The 23,553-nt window shown below is 43.8% G+C and overlaps 2 protein-coding genes across 4 annotated transcripts; one reads left to right on the plus strand and one right to left on the minus strand.

The window, feature by feature from the left end:
- Positions 1–227: 227 nt before the first annotated feature.
- On the plus strand, positions 228–11,152 carry LOC311012829 (dipeptidyl peptidase 9). 3 transcript variants are annotated; one of them, XM_084008566.1, is made up of 21 exons: positions 228–357; positions 1,729–1,819; positions 1,935–2,173; positions 2,376–2,488; positions 2,737–2,910; positions 3,717–3,888; positions 4,176–4,286; positions 4,381–4,509; positions 4,690–4,751; positions 4,844–4,944; positions 5,120–5,297; positions 5,427–5,586; positions 5,697–5,776; positions 6,328–6,480; positions 7,103–7,238; positions 7,886–8,031; positions 8,184–8,330; positions 8,439–8,591; positions 9,046–9,188; positions 9,645–9,756; positions 10,037–11,152. In XM_084008566.1, the coding sequence occupies exons 2-21, from the start codon at positions 1,764–1,766 to the stop codon at positions 10,127–10,129; spliced, it is 2,658 nt and encodes an 885-aa protein (XP_083864692.1). In that variant the 5' UTR covers positions 228–357; positions 1,729–1,763; the 3' UTR covers positions 10,130–11,152. The 3 variants fall into 3 exon arrangements, with proteins under 3 accessions (XP_083864692.1, XP_083864693.1, XP_083864694.1); XM_084008567.1 differs by having other exon boundaries at positions 3,720–3,888; XM_084008568.1 differs by lacking the exon at positions 228–357 and having other exon boundaries at positions 1,729–1,781.
- Positions 11,153–12,643: 1,491 nt separating this feature from the next.
- On the minus strand, positions 12,644–18,815 carry angptl4 (angiopoietin-like 4). Its single transcript, XM_084007223.1, has 7 exons — positions 18,192–18,815; positions 17,409–17,519; positions 17,191–17,284; positions 14,817–14,930; positions 14,609–14,704; positions 14,068–14,352; positions 12,644–13,980 (listed from the first exon to the last, which is right to left on the minus strand). Exons 1-7 carry the CDS (start codon positions 18,717–18,719, stop codon positions 13,796–13,798), a joined length of 1,413 nt encoding a protein of 470 aa, XP_083863349.1. The 5' UTR covers positions 18,720–18,815; the 3' UTR covers positions 12,644–13,795.
- Positions 18,816–23,553: the final 4,738 nt, after the last annotated feature.

Genomic DNA, 23,553 nt, shown 5'->3' on the forward strand with positions numbered 1-23,553 from the left:
TCTTAACGGTTAATTTGAGTTTACGTGTCAAACATAATTTTAGAAGGCTACACAAGGTTTCGGAAAGACTTGTATCTGAATAACGGGAATCAATGTGGAAAATTAACCGTCCCGCCGCATGCAGCACACCGCTGAGCATCCCTGACGCCTCCTTAGCGCGGCGGTGCGGCCCCAAAAGAGTCCCGGTGTGTACTTCACCAGGACTAAGGTTCCTCCTCTTTCCGATCCAAGAGCCAGCTACATTTTGTGTGTGGCCGCTCTGGGCCATGGATACAACCTCTAGCAGTTGCACAATCCGTTTATTGTTACCGAGCTGATAAAAACTGGACCTTGGTTGAAGAAACAGTGGCCAAACTGGTAGGTATTCGTCTTATTTCCAGGTCGTTTCGCGGGGACGGTTGATTAAACGTCTGTTTTAACAGGAAAACCAGCAGCCGCTAGGTAGCGGCTCGCTAGCTTCTAGCTAGGCAGCTAGCAAACGATAGCTAGCTCCTGAGCGAAAATGACAGAAGAGGTATGTCATGTCAAAATGTAACGCTAGCTAAGTAAGAATGTTTAAACGCAGATGCGGTTTGTTAGCTGTAATTTTCTAACAAGGTGGGTGTTTCGGAACTCACTGCCAAATGTAAGTACCGTTAGTACTGTTCAAAATGTTAACACAAATGAATTTGCCGGTGTTTTTGCCAGTGTGAATGAGTTGTTGAATCCCAGAACAAAGATCTATTGTAGGCTAGCTAATTTTCAAATTAACGGTAGCGATTCCTTACTATTTCAGCCAACTTGCTGCCGGTAACTTATCCACTCTTTAAATTAGGTTGCTATTCACTATTGAATAGTCCGCTGAGACAAACGGGGCCTTTCCATACAAGATCATGTTATGACGTTACAAGTTTTCCTTTCATTTAACATTATTTACACAGTAACACCCAGGCCAAGTTAAGTTAAAGTTACATTTTCAGGGGGATTTTTAGCAGAATACAACATATTTGATATGCGGCCTTCTACTTGTACAGGCACACTCATAGTCAGATCTGTATATTTTGGTTAATCTCTATTCGTAAATACACTTGCATCAGTCCACTCCTCGTACAGATATCCCTAGCAGGTACCTGCACAGACACCTTAACCGGTGGTCGTTGTTGAATGTGACTCAAGCTGAGGTGTATTTGTTGTGAGCTCAGTGTTTAAAAGAAAAAACAGTTTTAAGGTGCCTCGCCACAGTATTACATCAGTCTGCCTTAACTTCCTAACACCAACAAAAGAAAAACACTTAGTTACTCAGAGTACATGTTTTTTTTTTTTACCACTGCTGTTTTCGTCTTACTTATCCTTTACACAGAAGGATAAAGGAAGGAATGTGGGGTATTCCCTGGTGCCTGTACTTCAAGCCCAGCCGGGTTGGAGGCGTATCCATCCAACACATGAGGGATTTAACAGGAATTATAATACTTAGTTAATTCTGGTCTGTAGTTATGGATATATGGCTCCATGTTTCTGAGATACTATAAAGTCTTCATGAATGATTGATGGTTTTTCTCTTCTCCTTGACGCACACTGTGTTGTAGTCCAAGACTGATGTAACAGGAAAAAACAGGAAAAAGTTCAGAAAGCAGACTGGCATAGACAAAAGTATGCTCATACCTAGCTGACATAACGAGGTTGTTCCCCCATTTATTATATTTGTTATTTTCTATTTTGAATGATGTTGGTACTGTTCTTTGTTTATAGGTTACAGAATCGGAGTGAGGTGTGTTGACCGGTGAATGCATAGAGTCAAGAAGGTAAAACTTTGTGACAATAAAGAGGGTATCTGGAAAAGGTACAGTATAAGGTTAACATTATATCTCTTTTAATTGCTTTGAATAAATGCAAGAATGCAGGTGTGTCTGGGTTCCTGCACCTCACCATTCTTTTTTTCTAATGTCAATTTCCAGCTGTGAGACAGTGAGCATGACGGCTGTGGACGGCCTTTCAGACAGCACAGAGGTGGTGGAGATGGAGGACGTCCCATCTCAGTTCTTCGTGGAGAAGCACTCTTGGGAGGGCCTCCGTGACATTATCCACTGTAGCAGGAAGTACTCTGGCATGATCGCCAACAAGGCTCCTCATGACTTCCAGTTTGTGCAGAAGAAGGATGACAATGGAGCCCACTCCCACCGCTTATACTACCTCGGTAATCTGATTGATGATGGGGAACCCTGCATCAGCTTGTGATATTTATGTTCTCAGTCATGTGTTCCGGCCCTCGGCAGAATAATATGATTGCCTCATGATATTAAAACAATCACTGTGTCAAATTACCCTTTTTCTAGTTTGCACAATCTTTATGTTTAGTTATTGAACTTGCCTTTGTTTCTTTTCTATGTGCTTACCAGGAATGCCTTATGGAAGCAGAGAGAACTCATTACTCTACTCAGAAATCCCCAAGAAGATCCGGAAAGAGGCCCTCTTAGTATTGTCATGGAAACAGATGCTGGATCACTTCCAGGTGAATTCCTCCTCTCTCCCTGTTCGTGCAATGCCGTGACCAAAAAGCACAACTTATAGATAAGCAGTCCCTGAAGGTGTGACGATCTCACGTTTTATAAAAAACAGAGATATGTCCTGATTGTTCTGAAATATTAAGTTACCATGGTAGTAACTATGAGAGGAATGTTTGCACTGTAAAACTATTGTGTGTGTGTGGGTGTGTGTGTGTGTGTGAATATAAAAATGATCTTCTGTTTGTTATTTAAGGCTACACCACATCAGGGGGCCTACTCTCGAGAGGAGGAGTTGCTGAGAGAGCGTAAACGTCTCGGAGCCTTTGGTATCACCTCCTATGACTATCATGCGCAGACGGGCCTGTTCCTCTTTCAGGCCAGCAATAGCCTCTTCTACTGTCAGGATGGAGGAAGCAATGGCTTCATCGTGAGTACACTGCTGTTGTTTTGCCTTCAGATTGATTCAGGTTTAATTCAGATAATGGTAAAATGATGCAAGTACAAAATTCCACATTGTGGCTGTGAGGTGTGTGTTTGGGACTAGTACATTGAAAATCCTGATTTGTGTCCCATCTTAAGCAGTCCACAGCAATTCCAAAACAGGAAGCATGTTTTGAATAATCTGCTAGGTAGAGTGAATGCGGGTTGTGGCAATCTTTCAACCTACTGTGATGTTAGCGGTCCACTGCAGTTGGTTTGAATCCGGGATAGTGATCATGTGTGTCTTCAAACACGGTGTTTGTTCCTTCCTGTTTGTGCCTTTTAGTAAAAAGCTACTTTAAATGAGCTGAAGTCCTGTATCGTGGGGTTTGTTTTGATTTTGTCCACCCATTGTAAATTCTATAGGGAGTACACTGTAGTTGATTCAGAGTTAAAGGGATTTGCATTGGTTGTGCCTCATTGTGTACAATTTTGAGTGAACAAAGTGGACAGAGCAAAATTGCATTGACGCTTTAATCTTGTGGTTTTCATAAATCTTGAACATATGTGTGCATTTACTCACAAGTAAGTTATGAGAAAGGGGATTGAAGGAGTTCATACTTTGATACGCCTTGGTATGTACTTCTAGCTGCTGTCATTTGATTGTATACTACAACAAACATTTCAAAACTTCATGAGGCAGCTGTTGGTGACCGCATCAACTCCTCACCAAACAACTTGATGCTTGCATTTAAGCTTTCTCATAAAAATCTTCTGTCTGCTTTGGATTAAGATTGTGTATACTGGTTTTAGCAGTCTGCTCCTGTAAAGCCTGTGGAGATCAAGACCCAGTGCTCAGGGACCCGCATGGACCCAAAGATCTGCCCTGGAGACCCTGACTTCATAGCCTTCATCAACAATAACGACCTGTGGATAGCCCACATCAAGACTGGCGAGGAAAGGAGACTCACATACTGCCACAAAGGTCTGTAGGCAATTAAATGTCCTGCAAAAGGAAGCTTCACATGCTTGAATATAGTCTTTTAACTTACATTAGAGCGGTGAATTAAAGAAAAAAATCATTTTGATTTTGATACTAGATTATTTTAATTGTACCTGTGTTTTCATCATAATCTCATATTACATCATGGAAAGAAAAACACTTATTGTATCTAATCTTTGAAGACAAAAGGACATAATATTATGTGATTTGTACGTTCAGCACCATACCAATAACATTACATGTTTTCCTGATTTATGTAATGTTTACAGGTGTGGATAATGTTAAGGAGGACCCGAAGTCTGCAGGAGTAGCAACATTTGTTATCCAAGAAGAGTTTGACCGTTTCACTGGTTACTGGTGGAGTCCCACAGCAGTAGAAGGTATCTCTTAGGTCTCTTAGCTGAAAATGTTTTATTAGCACAAGTCGTTGTTTGCATACACTGGCAACAAATGACAGATTTTTCTCCCTGTCAGACCCTAATGGAGGTAAAACGGTCTACTTGCTGTATGAAGAGGTGGATGAGACGGAAGTAGAGATTATTCATGTGCCATCTCCAACACTGGAGGAGCGGAAAGCAGACGCATACAGATATCCCCGTACAGGTCAGCATAGCCCAGTTCTGCCTTTGCACTGCGTGTACACACACACACACACACACACACACACACACACACACACACACACACACACACACACACACACACACACACACACACAGGGTTGGAGGAGTGAATGATTTGTCTATTTCTATCATTTTACATTTCATATTATTTTATTTACAGGCAGCAAAAATCCCCAGGCCACCCTTAAATTGGCAGAGATCAAGACAGACCAGCAAGGAAGAGTGAGTCTTTCACTGCCTTTCTTTCGCTTTTTTCTTCTTATCCCAAATAGTTATGAGGCGTTTCAAACATGTGTTTGTGGTTGTACTTGCAGATTGTGAGCACACAAGATAAAGAACTGGTCGTCCCCTTCAACTCCTTGTTTCCTGGAACAGAATACATCGCCAGAGTGGGATGGACGAGTGACGGCAAATAGTGAGTGTTACTGTCAACCCAGTTGACTCACTGATGCTGCGCAACTCAAATAAACCACCAGAAGGTTTACCGCCTTGTATTGCAAATAATATTGTGCCATAATAGCGGCTGTCTGTTCATATTAAACTGAACAACACATGCCCTCTATTGAGTTCTGTCTGGTCTGTCACCCTAGTGGCTGGGCAGTGCTTCTGGACCGCAGTCAGAGGAAACTCCAGCTTGTCCTGCTGCCCCCAGCCCTCTTCATCCCCGTCACAGATGACCCAACTCAGAGGCAAGAGAGTCTGGAGGCTGTGCCTACTAACACACAGCCATACACAATCTATGAGGAGACCACAGACGTCTGGATTAACGTAGGTCTTTCCACGTGGTACACTCATTTGGTCACCTTAAAACGAACTGTTCTCTTTCTAATTAAGTGATTGTTATGGTTCTGAATGCTTAACAGATTCAGTAACCTACTGTTCTTCTCTTGTGTGCAGGTTCATGATATATTCTATCCTTTTATTCAAACGACAGAAGATGAGTTTACCTTCATTTGGGTGAATGAGTCTAAAACAGGTTTCAGCCATCTGTATAAAATCACATCCCTGTTACAACCAGGCTGCCACCATTGGACGGAGGACTACCAGCAAATGGAGGGTAAGAGTGGGACATGCGTTAACTTGAAATGATCCTGTCGAATAATCCCAGTTTACGTCAGTGTTCGGTATCTCAAGGAGCATGTTGATTCTATTATCTGTTCTCCCCAGGAGACTTCAAATGTGCAATCAAGGAGGAGGTTACATTGACCAGTGGAGAATGGGAAGTTCTCGCAAGACATGGTTCCAAGGTTAGACCAAGTCTGTCAGTGTTGAATATATAAATGAACACCTATAAAAGCTGGTTTTTAGAGTGCACCCAGGAAGTATTTGGACAGTTGCATATATTTTGTTGTGTTAACTGTAGTGCAACTCGATGACTGATATTTAACAATGATGATGATCCTACGGTCTTGACTCACAGCTTTGGGGGTGGAGGGTGTTTACATCTACATTGGATGAATGACTTGTGCTCATCATTTTGCTGCTGCATTGTCCTAAATTGCATTATGTATGAAAAAAATCCTGAAATACTACAATAATCCTGTGTGGCTATGAACACCCTTAAACACTGTTTTAACCCAAAGACACCAAGTTAACCTTGTATTAATTAAATAAATGATTTAAATCCAGTGTGCTGAGCTACAGTTTCCCCCCAAAAAATGCTAGGGCTTGACATCAATAAATAAGTAATACAGATGTCAGTTGATATGAAGATATTCCAGTGGTCATCTTTTTATTGTACCTCTAATTATCAAGTCTTGGCGTTTCATTTTCCTTACCGGTTTCTCCTTTTTGGTAGATCTGGGTGAATGAGGCGTCGAAGATGGTGTACTTCCAGGGCACCAGAGACACTCCTCTGGAGCACCACCTCTACGTGGTCAGCTATGACTCACCTGGAGATGTGGTCAGACTAACCAAGCCTGGCTTCTCTCATAGCTGCTCTGTTAGTCAGGTAAAACCATTCGTTTGTTTCCCTCGTCTTCCAGATAAACCCACCCGTTTAATTAGTCCCTTCATTATTTTTTTCATCAAGCTGTTGATCTATCCGTATTCATAACGGCTCCTCCAACAAGCAATGCTGTTTACAGATATCCCTGTAAGTGATAGTAATATTTCACTCAAGTAAAGGAAATGGAAGACATATTTTCCCACAGCATGCTTTAAAAATGGAGTACATTGTATATTTTCCCAGATCATTTTTGTATATTTGCATTTTGAGTTACCTGGAATAGAACTATCACAAGTGACTTATAGCTGACAGTCTACTGGGGTAACACAAAGATTGTGAATTAACATGCAGCAAATGGAAGATCAAAGAAAGTTAGATACATTTTTTTTATTCTTTTGGATAATCTGCAGTATATGGGATAAGAATCCCTGGCTTTCAGCAGTATTTTTCCCAGACAGTGTCTTATGTCAGGCCCTTTTAATACAGACGCATGTTGTATGTGGTGTAGCATTGCAATTGCATCCCCTCCTCCCTTCATCCTATCCATTCCTTCCTTGTCAGTTCCATTTTGTGCATAATTCTTTGTATTTATTATTATTCTTTGCGCCTCTCTTTGATTCTGCAGAACTTTGACTTTTTTGTCAGCCACTACAGTAATGTGAGTACACCTCCATGTGTTCACGTCTACAAACTAACCAGCTCAGAAGGTGACCCACTTCACATAGTACCTGAGTTCTGGGCCAGCATGATGGAATCACCAGGTAAACAGGATGTGATGTAATCAACCTCTTTACAGTCGTTTCCTGATTGATTTAACGTGCAGAGTTTGTATTTACATTATTGGGCTTGCTAAGTTTTTCTGAATGTCTGGCCAAGTTTGAAGGTTGCCTGACTATCTGTTTTATTTTTGGAACAATCCATAAAGCCGAGTCTGTAGGGGAGAAATTGAGGTCTGGCTTTGATTAAATCAAGGACTCACAGTGGCGTCCTCCAGACAAATCCTGACAGCAATCCGATAATGTGGCGCTCGAACACGTTTGTCATCACGAGCATTTTGTGTCAGAGTGGATGGTTGTTTATGATTTCATTAGAAGCACCAGGAGTGAGAAGGCAAATCCACACGGGCTTGTTTACTGGTGTTTGTGCTTAGCTAGAAGTTTAAGGGTCACACAGAGTTCCTGCCATCCTCATGATGTGTTCATAGTATGAGCACACCGCAACATCCGACAAGTCAAAGATTAACTCAGAATTAAAATGTCTGCTCTAAAAGAAAAATAAACCTGTACTAACTCCAGACATATTGCAGTATTGTTGCAGAATGTAATTAACTTTCACAACAAAAATGTATCACAACCTTTGACAGTTTTAGAATATGCTAACCTAATGACCATGTGTTTATGTCTCCAAGGTTGCCCCGGCGATTACAATCCACCTGAGATTTTTGACTTTCCAGGGAAGTCGGGCTTCCAGCTTCATGGGATGGTGTACAAGCCTCACAACCTGCAGCCCGGCAGGAAACACCCGACTGTTCTCTTTGTGTATGGAGGCCCACAGGTTTGTGGATATATATGTATATTCACTTTAATCTGGGTCTGTGATGTCATGATGGTTTTGTGTTCCCAAATAACCAAACTGTATAGATGTTTTTCAAAAAAGGGTGAAAAAGCATTTACAACAACCTGTTGTGTGTGTGTGTGTGTATTCAGGTGCAGCTGGTGAACAACTCTTTCAAGGGGATGAAGTATCTCCGTCTGAACACGCTGGCCTCTCTTGGCTATGCTGTGGTCGTCATTGATGGGAGGGGCTCCTGTCAGAGGGGCCTTGAATTTGAAGGAGCACTGAAAAACAAAATGGTACGAGTCAGATGATTAAATAAATTCAATACAAAAAATGAATACAACATGATCGAATGCCATGAAAACAAGGAGAATTATCAGGTTAAATAACACTCGTCTCTTTAGGGTCAGGTGGAGATTGAAGACCAGGTAGAAGGGCTGCAGTACGTGGCGGAGAAGTTTAACTTTGTGGACCTGAGCCGTGTTGCCATTCATGGCTGGTCCTATGGTGGATTCCTGTCTCTCATGGGCCTCATCCAGCGACCCAATATCTTCAAGGTTAGCAGGCTTTTTCTTCCTTCAACCCTTCATTAATCCTTAAACTCGCAATGAGCGTTCACTACTTCAGAGAAGAACATCAGAAAACACATCATAGTGATCGTAGCACTTTGTAATGCACTTTAAACATGATTAATAGCTTTCTTCCTGAAGTGTGATCTCTCAAAGCTGAACTTTTGATGTAGTTGCAGCTTACATCCACATGGTGTCTGTGTTGTACAATGAGTTGACTGATGCCTTGCTCAGTTAGCCTATTTGCAGATAGCCTTGTGCTAGAGGAATTGGAACTTAATAATTGCAGCGGTGTGTTTTAGCCCAACTGGGCCCTAACATCAGAATTTACTGAGAATATTCTCAATCATACTGTAAATCGAATCCATCTAATCCACAGTAGGATAATATTTAATTTTTTTAACATACTTTTCCATCTGACCCCCTTGTGCTTCCCCACCAGTTGGCTATCGCCGGTGCCCCGGTGACTGTGTGGATGGCTTACGACACCGGCTACACCGAGCGTTACATGGACGTGCCTGAGAACAACCAGCAGGGCTATGAAGAAGGCTCTGTGGCCCTGCACGTGGACAAGCTGCCCAGCGAGTCAGTACATACACTACACACGAAACGTCTAACTATTTCAGATTGCATGTGCTGTGTAATTGCATAGATATTTGTATATTTCATGATGAACAGTATTTCCTGTCAAGTCGGTCTTCATATTCTTTGAAAGTCGCTGATACATAATATAGAATTTGGGCATTTTGTTTTAGACGTAGGTGTGCTTCAACAAATATTTGTGTTGAGCTCATTCTGATCCTTGACCTAAACGTGCCCGTGAGTCTTGACATATGTCGGGTTGAAGCTGTGCTCATGGATGCTGAAGTGAAACTAGAGTCTTTTTCACATTTCATATAGACTTCTTTTAATCCCTGAAGGCTTTTTAAGTCATGAAGAAATGGGGGGCCTTCACTATTGCGCAATATGTGTTTAAACGTTTATTTTTAACTTTTGTATGGATTATGTCTTATTCTAACCATGTAATCCTTGTGATTCCAGGCCCAACCGTTTGCTAATTCTCCATGGATTTCTAGACGAGAACGTGCACTTTTTCCACACCAATTTCCTCGTGTCACAGATAATCCGCGCTGGGAAGCCGTATCAGCTTCAGGTTATTATCACACACCTCATTCCACCCACTAAACTCATCTGTCTGAAGTTGCCATGTGAATACACCATACCAGGTTGACGAAATTTACACACATTTGATCTCTCTCTGCACCACAAAAATGCACAAAACCAACAGCAAATGTGTTGGGTACATTGGCTTAGGCCACTCTAATATGTAATGGTAGATATTGATAGATAGAATATATCACCCAGATTTTACAGTATACATGCATGTATACACACGTCCGTCTGTAATGTTGTTACCCTGTTTAATTTTCCAGGTTTACCCCAACGAGCGCCACAGTATTCGCTGCCCTGAGTCTGGAGAGCACTATGAGATAATGCTGCTGCACTTTCTACAACAATACCTCTGAAATGAGTCAACAGCGGAGAAGGAGTGAAGTCTAGTTTCCCCCTCTCTCCTCCTTTACCCCTCCAGCTCACCACCCACCCCTAGTCTCTCTGATCTCTCCACCCAGTCCCAGTCTCCAGCTGTTCACCCCATCATCGAGGGACTATCGGACACTCTGCAGCCACAAGTCACTCTCTTATGAACTAGTCACCTAACTTTTCCACTATATTTCCCTCTTTGGCTCTGTCTCTTGTTACCTGCTTGCTCACCCTGACCCCCCCACCCCTCCCCCCAGCCCCCCCCTATGTACAGTCTGGAGGAATGGTTTAGGAGCACAGAGATTTGGTGTCTCACCCCGAAAAGCTGAACAAAGACGAGGAGAAACATTTGCAGGCTGCGTCACATTGACTCATTGCTCACCCGTGTCCTCATCTCTGCAACCACGATAGGTTTTTGCCAAACTTTATTTTGTCCCGCCCAAACTACTCCAAACTGTTTTATTCACTCGTGTCAGTGGTAGGAACAGGAATGCAGTTCACAGATATGAAATGGAATCTATACGCATATTTTGCAAGACATGAGCTCACACACACACACACACACGATACATATGTAAAATACTTGCACTCACATAGAATTGCAATATCCATACATACTGTGAGTCCATACCTTTCAATTTGTGCAACGATGAAGAAGGCGGAGACTCTTCCTCTGTCCACTTGTTTTAAGTGTGTGTTGTTTAAAATAAAATATTTTATGGATTTTAATCTTTTTTTTTTCTTCTTTTTTTTATATGAGAGCTGGCCGCTCATTGATATTTTTGCGCCGTTCTCTCCCCTCACATTACATCATTGCTCAAGGTGTCTGCTTGCCTTCTTAACACATAATTTATATTTGCCAAAGTACCTCTTGACTCTTGATCATGCTGGTATTTCCTTTTTTTACTGCAATAAAGACAACAGGAGGGTGAGCACTGGAGTCTTACAACAGCTTTGTACCACTGGAATACTATTTGTACATGATTATGAATAAATGTATGAATCAATCACATGCTCTCTTTTTTTACTGCAGTCTTCTCGTTCAAGCATTTACAAGTTATGCACGTCCTCTGGTTGTGGCATGTGTTTTTTTTTCACGTTCTGCACGATAATTCCCCTCACCTTTCGTCTAATTCACATCATCAGCACCTGACCGAAGCTCCACACACAAGGGCTTCCAAGCACTCCACACCACAAGTGAAGCAGCAAATGCTTGATTGCACTTCTGCCCCCTTTCTTTGTTGCCATGGTAACCTTTTAATAGTAGGCATCACTCCTCGTCAGTGAGCAATGCCTTACCTTGACCACAGAGATCAGATAATGGTGAGCTGCTGCTCTAGCTCACAAAGGCCCGCTGCTTAGCCTCAGTATGAACCATCAACTATACTAACTTTGTCAAATGTGAAAAATACAAGATACTAAATTGCAAAATCTTTCTCTGCAGGTCACCAATGCTGGCCCATATATATTTTAGATCATGTGTTCTGACGCAGCTAGGCACTGACTTTGACCAGCTGTGTTTATCTGCTGAAGGGAGAGGTCACTTCAGAGCGCTCTCCCATCAGGGAGCCGTTACAGAGGTTGGTGGTGAGCCAGGAGGATCAGTAGGGATGAAGCACTTTATCCGTAAGCCCGACAAGGAGGCAGAAAGTGGTAGTGTGAAAAATTAAAGCTGACACCTTGAAGCTCCTGAAGTTTGCTTCCACGTTATATAACTAAGCTGCTAAAAGATGCAGGAGATCTGCCACGTGTGGCTCAATGAAACGGGGGAGTCCGACTGTGTGGGGACCTGCAATAGTTTCCAGAAAAGGTTTTGCTGTCTGGGTGGATTTGGTTAGATTGGTAAAACAACCATCATGTTCAATTGAACTGAGATGATTATTTTGCACATCTAATAGAATTAATGGGATTCATGAAAATCAAAGAACAATCTTGTTTGATTTTCACAGAAAACAAAGATCTTTGCCAAATAAAATTAATTCAGTTAAACTAATCAAACTAATTATTCTTTATTAAAAACTTTTTTCACCAGTAATGGCAAAACAATCCGGCAACTCTACATTTAAGGGAAATTACCTTGCATTTATTTATATGTACAAAAAGTATAATAAAACAAGTTGCTTGTGTATTAGCCTATCCACTTATCTTGACTAATTGTGGCCATATTTTTCATAATATTGTATGATATTTTAAACTCAGTATAAAGAACATATAGTCATCTGCATACAGTCTGAGTTTAAAAAATGTTTCCTTTTTATGCAATCAAGACAGTTGGACCTGCATTTCACAGTCCCTGTTCACTATGTATTTTATGCAATCTGAGCCACTCTGCCGTAAATCTTTGCATGCAAACTATTACTTAACATTCCCTAGTGTTTTTGAGAATCAACATTTTCTTACACCCCTTTTGTTTGTTTTTTTACTAATATACTACTTTAAGTTGTATGCAAACATGATGATACAGTCAAAGTAGCACATAATAGACGGACAAAAGGCAATAATGTTTTAAATCAATTTTATTGGCTCACTATGGTGCCAACAATGGTTAAAGTCTCTTAAAAAAACAATTTCACAACTGGTAAACATGACAAAGAAAATATAAATTACAAAGAGGCAGCACCAGAATGTATTTAGCATTTAAATAAGCATCTACAACAACAAACTTGAGTCAGACGGACTGAACGGACAGATAGTGTCTCGACAAATCAGTAACAGTTATATTTCTGAAAAGACAGATTACATTCCTTCATAGGCTATGTACAAAACCATGCCTCTCATATTAAATGAAGTCAATATGACTTAACATCATCGAAAATCTCCACAGAAAAATGTCAATGAAGAATGAAGCTTAATTTGATTCAAGATTGCAGACATGAATATATCTTCGTCCCAAGGCTGGAATGGTCTTCATTGCCCCACGAACACAGTTTCTGCATCGTAATGCTAGTTTACAGTGATTTATAACTTTACACAATGCATTTGAACACAAATCTCGTCATGCTCATGTGGAAAGATTACTCTTTGTTTAAATTAAGTTATTTGGTCCGCACCGTTGGGTTTAAAAGGCTCGCCTTAATCCACTCGCACACGCATTTCCCTCCTGCACGCATCCTTGACGAGCAGATCTTAATCTGTGTTTGAGCCGACGGCGCCAGTTACTCGCTACAAAACCACATTCAAACTCAACAACAGCCCGCGTTCCCGCTTGACACCGCATGTCAGGGGATTTGTCTCTACTTGTTGGAACTTTTTTTAGGCTTACAGTACGGCGGATGGGCCGTGACTCGCCCTGTGATTTTCTTCTGACTAGGGGCCCCTACTTTGTCCAAACAGGGGATCAACCGCAGTGGTGCATACACATGGAGTGTTTCCACTGCTAGTTTTATCTGTCTCTCTTTTCCGCCTGTGGCTCGAGGCGCAGGGGAAGAATCTGCTCGTCTCTCGGAGATCAGAGCAGCTGAATCCTGGATCTCGTTTTAATGAGAATTCTTTTGTCTTCTATTTTGAGTGTCTTGGCTCTGGTGTCAGGTCTTCCTTGCAGGGAGATAATCAGGGAGAATGGAAACCTCTACCTCATGAACCAAGCACCAAGAAAAAGAAAGAATGTACTTCTTTGTCTCCGTTCTCTTTATCTCAACTTTTCTATTTCTTTACAACTTGTTTGCGATGGCAGCGGGGGCGATCATCATCCTGCTGGACTTCAGAGGGTAGTAGCGCCCCCTCCAGGTCTTCCAGAAGATGCTCTGCTTCCTCTGGTGCCGCTGCTTGGGAGGAGGGCTCTGGAAGTATCGACCGTTGAGGTTGGAGCGACCGCAGTTGCTGAACCACCAGCCACCTAGCATGACAAGCACAATATCAGGTTAGGTGCTGCCTTTGAGCGAAAAAGAGGTATTGATCATTGCGATTGTCATTGACAACTTACCAGAGAGGTGCTTGGCGCAGTTGGTGTCGTTTTTCTGGTCGTTGTCTTGGTCGCGGGTCGAAAAGGGCAGCGCGGAGGTGGCGTCGGTCCCCAGGGAGCTCTCCAAGGGGCTGAAAGCTTCGGACTTCTGGATCTTGAGGGAGTACTTGGTTTCCTCTCCGCCCAGATGGAAGGGGAGGTGGACGGACGCTTGGTCACCGCTCCAGTCTGAGAGCTGGATTTGGAGAATGTAGCCGCCGTCTTTGGCGACGGAGTAGATCTTTTCTAACCCCAACCAGAACTCTCCTAGAAGGGAAGACACAGAGCAGAAGAGGAATGGTGAGAAAACTGGAGATGGTGACTCCTGCTGCGTTGACTCCTGTTGGCCTTTGATCCATTCTAAGCTTATCAGCGATAAGATGCTTTTGGGGGATAGATCCTGCCCTGTGATGCCATGGTTGTCAAAGGCCGTAATGCTGCGTGAAGTGAACTAATCTGACCTTGGCCGGGCTGGCTTGTACCTGTGCAAGTTAGTGAGAGTGAGAGTCAAAAGAGCATTTACCATTCAAGCTGCCAAAGCCTTTCTCATAGGCCTGCCACAGCTGGTCAAAGTCCACTGAGCCATCTTGGCGCCTCTGGATCACCGTCCATCCGCCATCTGAGACAGAAAAACAGCAACATATCGATCAGAAAGAGTGAACCATGGCAACCTGCAATAATAAGTAAGACACAACGGGCAAATGAGGGAGAAAAGGTTTCACTTTGCTTACCAGCTGTCATCTCACAGAAGACTTTAAAGGGCTCCGCGTTGATCGGCTGGATGGTGTAGACCCCGCTGGTGGTCTCTCCTCTCAGGAACAGCTCGTGACAGTCTGACGCCATCTCTAGAAGAAGGAGGAGGGGAAAAAAGAAGAAACGTCAAGACGATGTTGTTTGTAAAAATCAAGGCTGCGCGTTTGCTGGGCTGCTGCCAAATGCTAACTGAAATCTGAACTTGTTTACTCTTCCCAGCACTGATAAGTGGGTCATTCGCACCGAGGGAACCCCTCAGCGACACGTTCCTCTGCACCGCGAGAGCCAATACTACACCGCTATCATTGGGAGCGAGCTTATCAGTACGTTTGGAGGTGTAAATGTGGACTCTTTGACCCAGCTGGAACAGAGAGCGTGTGTCTCGGGTATAAATATGACCTTTCCCCCAGTTCCCAGCACACTTCCCTCTTTACAGACTATTGAGTAGCACAGACTACTATGCTTTGCTTTCCCCCAACCCCCTTCTCCCTCCCTCTCTCTCTCTCCCTCCCTCCTCATGCCACCCCCTCCCCTCTGGCTCATCACACCTCCCTCACGTGCACAGCAGGCCAACCGATGACGTAGGAGCGCATGGCTGGTGCATGCAAGGGGAGTGATCAGAGTGTGGGGAGAGGGGATCGGGCAACTGTTGCTGTAAAGGGACACCGGAGGAGGCAGTAACACAAAGCCGGGGGACTCCGGAGGCAATTGGAGCTGTCATGTGCCTAATGAGGCACATTACCAACAGCACCTCTCCACTAATCTCTTTATTTTAAAGACATCATCACGTGATGCTATTAAATATCTTTAAATTACCCCCAAAAATACAATAATGTTCTTTTTCGCTTTTGTTTAATTGATTTTTGTTGCATATTCACCTAAATTTGTTTTCCAATGTGAGCTAAACCAGCTAATCGCGGAACCACAAATCCGTATTGTGTGTCACGACCTTTCCTCTAGTAAGATGAGCTCTTGGTGGGCCAGTCATGGCAGTGGTCTGCCTCGGGGTCAGGGGTTCTCCTGAACTTTAGCACACTTCTTATACATTACAATGCGAGAGGAGGGGAAGGAGGGGGTGGAGGTGGAGGTGGGGGGGGGGGGGGGGGGGGGGTTGTGTGCACAGTTGGGGGAGGAGAGGAGATGCTGACTGAAGAGGAGGAGGGATGTCTGACTCCCTGACAGATCTAGGGGAAAGGTTGCACATTCTTGAGGGATGTACAACTGTTTGTTTTACATAAAAAGGTGGGATGTCTTAAAAAAAAGACATCCCACCTTTTTTTCGTTTTAGAAAAAGTGGATATCTGTACAAAGTTCACAGATAATTATAGACTGCCTTTTCCCCATTTCCCCTCCCTTTCCCCTTAGCTCAGGCACAAGTACAGTAATCTGAGGACCATTACATGCTATTAGTACAGTCTAGCATGCAGTGCCCCCCCCACAGCGTGAGTAGTCCCGTCGAGCTGTGAGACCTGACCCAACACTTCCACAGACCGGTGAACTTTCCCCCAGTTGAAGCCTTGCCAGAGAAACGTGTTTCTTTCCCTCATTCCTAAAAGCCGGCTGATGTCAGAGCCCTGAGGTGTTTTTGTGATTTGTGCTGGCTAACTGCTCTCAACCGTTTCCTCCTCCGCGTTCACCTTTCACCCACTTCTCATCCACGGCCGTCAGAAACAGAGGGTTTGACTGTAAAACGTATCCCCGGCGTTAGGAAGCTGAAAAACGTGTGTGTCTCTCAACTCTCCCCTAGTTGGTGCGTGTCCAGTCCAGTGTACAGTCTGGATGAAAGCGCTCATTATGTCTGCAGTCACAGTTCATTGCAGATGGGAGCAGCAGCTGCTTGGCTTGACTGCACACTGGGCATCATTTACTGCCTTTTACAATTACTGTAAGCCACAGTGTGAGGGGGCATTGACTGCACTGACTGTGTTCATTTCCCCCCTTTTTCTCTTTGTCTGCACTTTAGGGCTTGAATGAAATCCAGGCTATGGTTGTTTATAGTGGAAAGGAGGATGCCTACTTTTCACAACTCTTTACTCATTTAATGGTACTTATGTTATCTTAAAGTGGTGGGATAATCCCATTAGAGTTCGCAGGCTAAAAGACACGACTCGTGCCAAAAAGTTCATTTGGTGATCTTTATGGCGTCACGCTGAGCAGAGAAGCGTCTCCCAAATTGATTAGATTCCTTGATTTTAATTGCTGGTGATTTAAGCTCCTTTATAGCCTTACTAAACAGATGGTCCGCCACGTTTGGCGTCAGATTTGGTCCAGCCGACTTAACGCGGTGTCAGGAAGGGGGGGGGGGGGGGGGGGGGGAGAGGGGGATTTCGGACACGTTCTGGCTTTGCTTACCAACTGGTGAGTCCCGTTGCTCGGCAACGCCGCTTTGCACGTCAGTGTTGCCGCTCCGCGGGGATGGGGATGCTCTCTGCCGTGACTGTTGGACCTGAAAGAGAAAAGTTAACAAACCATGAGAGTGCAGAACATATACCGGTAATAACGTTAGAAAATACGTCACAAAAAACTCGACGCGGAGTGCAGGAGCAGAGTGTTTTGCAACGTTTCCTCACCTGACTCTGCAGCGTCCTGATGCGCACATTCTGTTTGTCCAGCTTCTCCTGCTGGAGTCGGATCCGGTCCATCAGATCGTCAATGCGTTTGTTCTGAGCCTCCAGCATCAGCTGTAAGAAAAAGACACACTTGTTTAGCACTTTGTCAGCTGTTTTCTACAGAGAGGCTGTGCGTAAAAGCACCAGCATGGACAGGACAGACGGGCAACCTGCAGGTATTCATTGAAACCCCCAAGACACATTTCATCACCCCATCGGTGACACGCATCTGTTCTCTGCAGCCGGTTATGTAACTCGCTTCGCACGCGGGGTTTTCCATCCCACCATGAAGTCTTCAGGCTCACGTTGTAAACGGACACCTGCGTAAAGCGCAACCACTGTGTCCGAAAATACTCTACAGGTTGTGAAATGTGCCAGCTGATGCGTGCAGATGATCCCTTTGTCTGGTTAGCGTTCAAGTGATTCCTGCACGTACTGCACGCGCTTCCTCCACGCGCCCCACACCCACCACCACTGCTCTCCATTTGCGCGTTTTTGATTGAGTGCCTTTGAGCTCCCACAAAGCCACGCACACTGTACATCCTCGAACTTCACTTGCGCACCTTCAACCATCTGCTGCAGTAAAACAACATCTTGTACTTATTATGGTAATACTTGGAAGTGATGGGTGTATGTTTTGCATACAGTGGAAACCCTCATTTAACCTCCTTTTTATCAAGCAATGTCACATCTTCTGCCTTCCCAAACACACACAAAGAAAGCCAGAAACTCCTGCGTTCTCACCTGGATGCTGCGAGTATCACTGTTGTTCTTGGCGCCAGCGTTGGTGTCCGGCAGCGCGGCGTCCCCCTGCAGCATGCTGTCCACCCTCTCCTCCAGCCGGCTCATCCTCTCGCTCATCGTCCTCCTCTCCTGCTGCATCTCCTCCGCCTTCTCCCTCAGCTCGGCCGTCACATTAAGCAGCTGGCCCTCCCGGTCCTCCAGTCCGTGGGCCCGGGCCTTCAGGACCTCCCCCTCCGCTCGGAGCTTCTGGCCCTCCTTCCCCAGCTCGGTCACCGTGCGGTTGAACACCTTCAGCTTGGTGGAGATGTCCCTCATCTGGACTTTGGTCTTGTCCACGTGCTCCTTCAGCCCCTGTCCCAGCTGCAGCAGGCCGTGGGCGATGACATTGACGTCGTCCCACGCTGCGTACTGTACGCGCTTCTCCTTGGCAGCGCTGCCGGGAGACGAGCCCCCTCTCTTCTCCAGGGGGAAACCTGTGGCCATGAGCGCCACCAGGCACAGAGTCAGAGTTGCCAGCGTTGTCTTCATCGTTGCCTTTGTTCCGGACTGTTGAAAGATTGCTTTGGATGGTGTATATTTCCCTGTTTGCAGAAGTGTGCAGCGTCTGGTCTTGTCCTGTCTTCTTGAGTTGGGTTTGTGAGCTCAGGCTCCTGGCTGAGCAGTCAGAGCACCGCTGTTATATAGTTCCACAGCCCTCAGCGCTTAGCTGGAAGCAGCCTGCCATTGGCCAGCCGAGGAGAGGGAGGGGTGCAGTTACTCTCAGGTTTCTGTCCCTCCTCCACCTCTCTGTTCACGTCAGTGGCAGAGGAGGGACTGGATATAACAAAAAGACTGGCTTTCATCTCTCCCCAGTGGGAGACAGGGATTATATTATCTACTGAAAAATTAAACAGTTGATATCCCCAGCTATATATATGTATATGTGTGTGTGTGTGTGTGTGTGTGTGTGTGTGTGTGTGTGTGTGTGTGTGAGAGAGAGAGAGAGAGAGAGAGAGAGAGAGAGAGTTAAATTGGTTGATAGTGGTATCAGAACCCGAATTAAGCTAAATGAAGGTGAAGCTTGGAGAATTCATTTACAGTTTTTTTTTGTTTTTTTTAATCTCAAGAACATTTGCGATAAACTGGCCTGCTCTGAACTGAAGTGTTAAAATAAATGTACCCTGCTGCACACACACACACACACACACACACACACACACACACACACACACACACACACACACACACACACACACACACACACAATGAAAACAGTGACCACGTAACCTCCCTTTATTCTTCCAATCTTGTCATTCAGGTTATGAACATGAATTGTTCTGCACAACAAGAAATTCTACTGAATTTCTTTACGGTATAAAATGCCAACATTTGAAAAAAAGAGCTACTCTGACTTCCAGTCAAATAATCCTTCATTTCTCTTAAACTTAATTAGCCTGATTACAATCATAAGCCATCACAACAATACCAGTATTCTTAAACATGTCATTATTGTTTGATAGATAAGATATTCATTGCTGTTGTAGGAACAGTATCAGGATTTCTCAAGCATGTGGGGAATGAATGAAGTCAGTGACACCAAGAAGCACGCCAGGACACCAGGAGAGGAACATGCGTACAACGTGGCCTGACGTGCTCCTCAGCAAAGATCTGCTGCTGGGACGCCGTGACAACTGTGAGAATTAGGGGAAAGTTCACAGCATAGAGAATGCCCACATTGCAGTGCATTGCGTTTTTTTTACAACCTCCACTAGGGAAGTAGCCTGATCTGGGGCCAGACCCCAGAGATGGAGCTGCGTTAACCCTCTCCTCTCTGCAGCCCAGACTAAGTAGGTGAAAGGTAACTGGGAGACTGGTGACGGTGCTGAGAGGGGAAATTCAGTGCAGAGGAATTACAGGCCCTCACGTATGCGTGGATTGTAACAATCATGCAGTGTTTTTCTCAAAGCCTTGGCAGAGGGAGGTTTCTGCTATGACAACATAGCTCCAGTTAAAACAGTTCAACCACTTCCTTTTAAATAAGAGCCCTGAGGTCAATCTAGACAGATCTGCTTTTGTTTGTTACAGCAGGATTATCATTAAATGGGAACAAGTTTCTTTACATGCTGAGGCAATATAGGTGAAGTGAAGGCTATGTGGTTATAAGGTCTGCGGCAGGTATGAGCAGGAATAATGGCGTGTCAAATAAAGAAGAGCTTCTTGAGAGGAATACGGTAACAGTTTATCTAATGACTGTCTGGTTCGTGAACGTCCTGACTGTACATGTAAAGAATGTGTTTGCCTTGTTGCTTTTCTTCTGGGACATTAATTACACAAAACCACAGCAGTGTGATGTGGCGTTGTGTGAGTTGGGGTTGTGAAAGAAGAACTGCATTCCTTCGTTTGTTTTTGGCATTTCTGTGCTGATGTCTGCATCATATCAGGCAAATGGAGAACTTTTTTCTCTAAAGAAGCCCTAAAGATGTTTAGAAATCCGTCCGTAGTGGATGAGATGAATTACAGCTGTGCGTCAGACAGGAGGAGCCGGTTCGTTCAGGAGCAGAGCTTTATAAAAAGGGCTGAAGTTCATGCAGTTAGAAATGAGTCAAACTGCCTGGGAGGAAATTCACTTTTGGTTGATAATAATACTCATAATTGTGTGGATGACTCATGGTGGTTTCCATCCTGACTGTAAAGACAGAATTGCATAACAACTTGACAACACATTATCAGTCTGTGTTTCAATCCTTGAATGAAGTATTCGGATCTCTTACTAATACCGACGTTACAAGCAATGAAAATGTTACACAAGTAAAGCATTATGTACTTATCGTGTCAAAAGTAGGTTACAAATTATGCCAGATTGCCATTTTATTATATGTATTGTACCGCATAATTACAGATGAACAGAAGGATAAGGAAGGAATAAGAAGACTATAATGTGACAACGTGTCACATTATAGTCACAGTAGACAATATACCAACATGAGGACAGAGTAAACAAATAAACCATTCTATTAACATTAATTTATTGGGATCATTTTTTATGAAAATGAGCATGTCTTTCAAGAATCTGTCTCCTCTGGAACCATACAATCGTTTGTTCCTGATCATCACCGGATCCACACCTCCCCACAGCTGCATATTCAATTTTCCAAAATGGCCGCTCCCAGCCGGCACGGTGACCTTTTACCCAGATTCCAAACACAGAACATCTGTAAATCCAGTGCAGCGCTCAGACTGAGTCATGTACGAGGGGATGGGAAGAGGGAGGCAGCTTCCCATGGACAAACTGTGATCTTTTCCATTTTGGGACACATTTTTTATGAGATTTGAGGATTTTGGATACACCGATTTGTTTTCCGCTTGCGTCTGCCAAAAATACATGACTAAATATATTCCAATGGAGAAAATAAAAGACAGTCCAATTTTGAAAATGAAATCGGAAGGAGATTCTGAGGATAAAACATCACTGAAATTGAAATTCTCAGACCGATGCGATCTTAAATATGAATACTCAAGCAAGACTTAATATTTGTAACTCATCCATCATCAGATAGGGCACCACATTATCACATATAAACCCGTCTTGGACTGTTTCACCTGCTATCACCTTGCAAATGTCACCTACCCTACAGATTATGTTCCTCATTTCTGATATGAGATATTCATGAGCGGCAGTGACCTTTATAGCTTGCTGCACATTCACCGCAATCAGGGTTGGTAAATGGAGCTCATGACGGCCTTGTGATTGAGTAGAAACATAAATGTAGAATCAGGGAGGGACCAGGGAGGATGCTGCTATAAGCATTGTCATCAAAACTGACAAAAAAAACGAAATAACACAGGGTTTAAGCTGGGGGTGTGGTCAGGAATGTAGAGTATGTTCGATGCTTTTCTCAAAGCCGGCTTTATAGGGAGATAAATTAACTGGTTAATGTATACAAGCTGGTACACCTAAATGGAAGCAGCCATACTTCATTATTAGTTACACCTGTGCCTGTCTCCTGCTACTGTAACAATGCCACTGACGGATCAATATCACTCAAAAAAGTCAAGAGTTGAGGGATTTTGTATGTCCATTTATAGAGAATCACATTGTTTTTAGAAACACATGGCCTCATAAACTACTAATTAACCATTTTATAGAAAAAATCAGAATTGAGAGACATAATAAATAAGACAGCACTATGTCTCTCATATACACATGTCCTGATTCCTACACACCATACAGGCATGCGGCAGAAAGGTTTGCCTTGAACTAGTTCCCATGTGTGTTGAGGTCAGCCAGGATCGATACACTACTGCCTCCCAGTGGTGCAAACCGAGAGCATATCGTTTCTATTTGTTCAGCCTCTCCCCCCTTACCCCTACCATTTTACCCCTGGGGCCCTTTCAGGGACTGTTCTGACATCTGTTGCCCCGGGAGCCACGTGCTGAACGTGACATGGCACCAGAGCAAAATAAAAAGTGTGTCCTTCAGCCTCCAACTGTCCTGAGGGATGAGGCTGGTTCTGGTACTCTAGCACGATGGTCCTCTTTTCTTTTTTTTTGCAACAACACACAGAGCTTCAGTTCCCACACAAATGTTTGCCTTGTGCCTTTTTACGACACCACAAATTTCAATGTTTTTTTTCCATGTGCTTAGCTTTTGTAACATCCTGTGAAGTTTGCAAGAAGAAGCACTAAGCAATGTATTCTCTTTGAGGTCAAAACCGTAGTTACATAAAGACAAGATCAAATAATATGTGCCCCAATGCCCTGTTTGTGCAGCTGATTTTTATCAAAACTTTTGATTTTTATTCGTACTTCATCCATGTGGGTGTCTCTCTTGCATGCTCGGATGCACTCTCGGATTACATTCCTCACGTCTCAGCTGACACATGCAAAGACATGTGTTACGGGATACGGATAGATGTGTTTTAACGATTGCTTCTGCTGGACTGGCTCAGTGTTTGTTTGCTGTGAGATACTTTTACTCCTGAGTGGTCGTGAGGAACAAGTTCCCGCTGATTGACGACCCATAAACGTTTTCAACTTCCCCAGACTTCATGCTGGTCCCTCTGTGCTCTCACTGCTCGTGGAATAAATGAGTGTCCCAGCTGGCAGGAAGCAGAAAAAGTACAGAATGTACACATATCCCAGTTTGGATATTGTAAATACGTATGGACTGTGGTTGAGCTCAGCAGCTGTGCATGCTGTCAGTCCTTTATGGTGCGGAAATGTGGTTTACAATATTTTTTAACATTTTTATACGCTGAGCAAACAAATGCTGCCTATTTACGATTGGTAACACTAAGAGACTTGATCCTCCAGCTAAATGCAGCGACTACATTCAGGAAAAAATATTTTTAGTGACATTTAATGTCATGGCAGTCAGGGGAGA

The sequence above is a fragment of the Eutrigla gurnardus genome, assembly GCF_963514095.1.
Source record: "Eutrigla gurnardus genome assembly, chromosome: 4".
NCBI lineage: Eukaryota > Metazoa > Chordata > Actinopteri > Perciformes > Triglidae > Eutrigla > Eutrigla gurnardus.

Bases quoted from the DNA above. Each gene is read 5' to 3' on its own strand.
- LOC311012829 (XM_084008566.1), top strand. From the start codon at position 1,764: ATGCATAGAGTCAAGAAGGTAAAACTTTGTGACAATAAAGAGGGTATC. The intron at 3,889-4,175 runs GTCTGTAGGCAA...TAATGTTTACAG, and splicing joins ACTCACATACTGCCACAAAG to GTGTGGATAATGTTAAGGAG. The intron at 5,298-5,426 runs GTAGGTCTTTCC...TCTTGTGTGCAG, and splicing joins CCACAGACGTCTGGATTAAC to GTTCATGATATATTCTATCC.
- angptl4 (XM_084007223.1), bottom strand. From the start codon at position 18,719: ATGAAGACAACGCTGGCAACTCTGACTCTGTGCCTGGTGGCGCTCATG. The intron at 14,353-14,608 runs GTAAATGCTCTT...CTTCCCTTCTAG, and splicing joins AGGCTTTGGCAGCTTGAATG to GAGAGTTCTGGTTGGGGTTA. The intron at 13,981-14,067 runs GTAAGTTGTCAA...TTGTCATGCTAG, and splicing joins CTGCGCCAAGCACCTCTCTG to GTGGCTGGTGGTTCAGCAAC.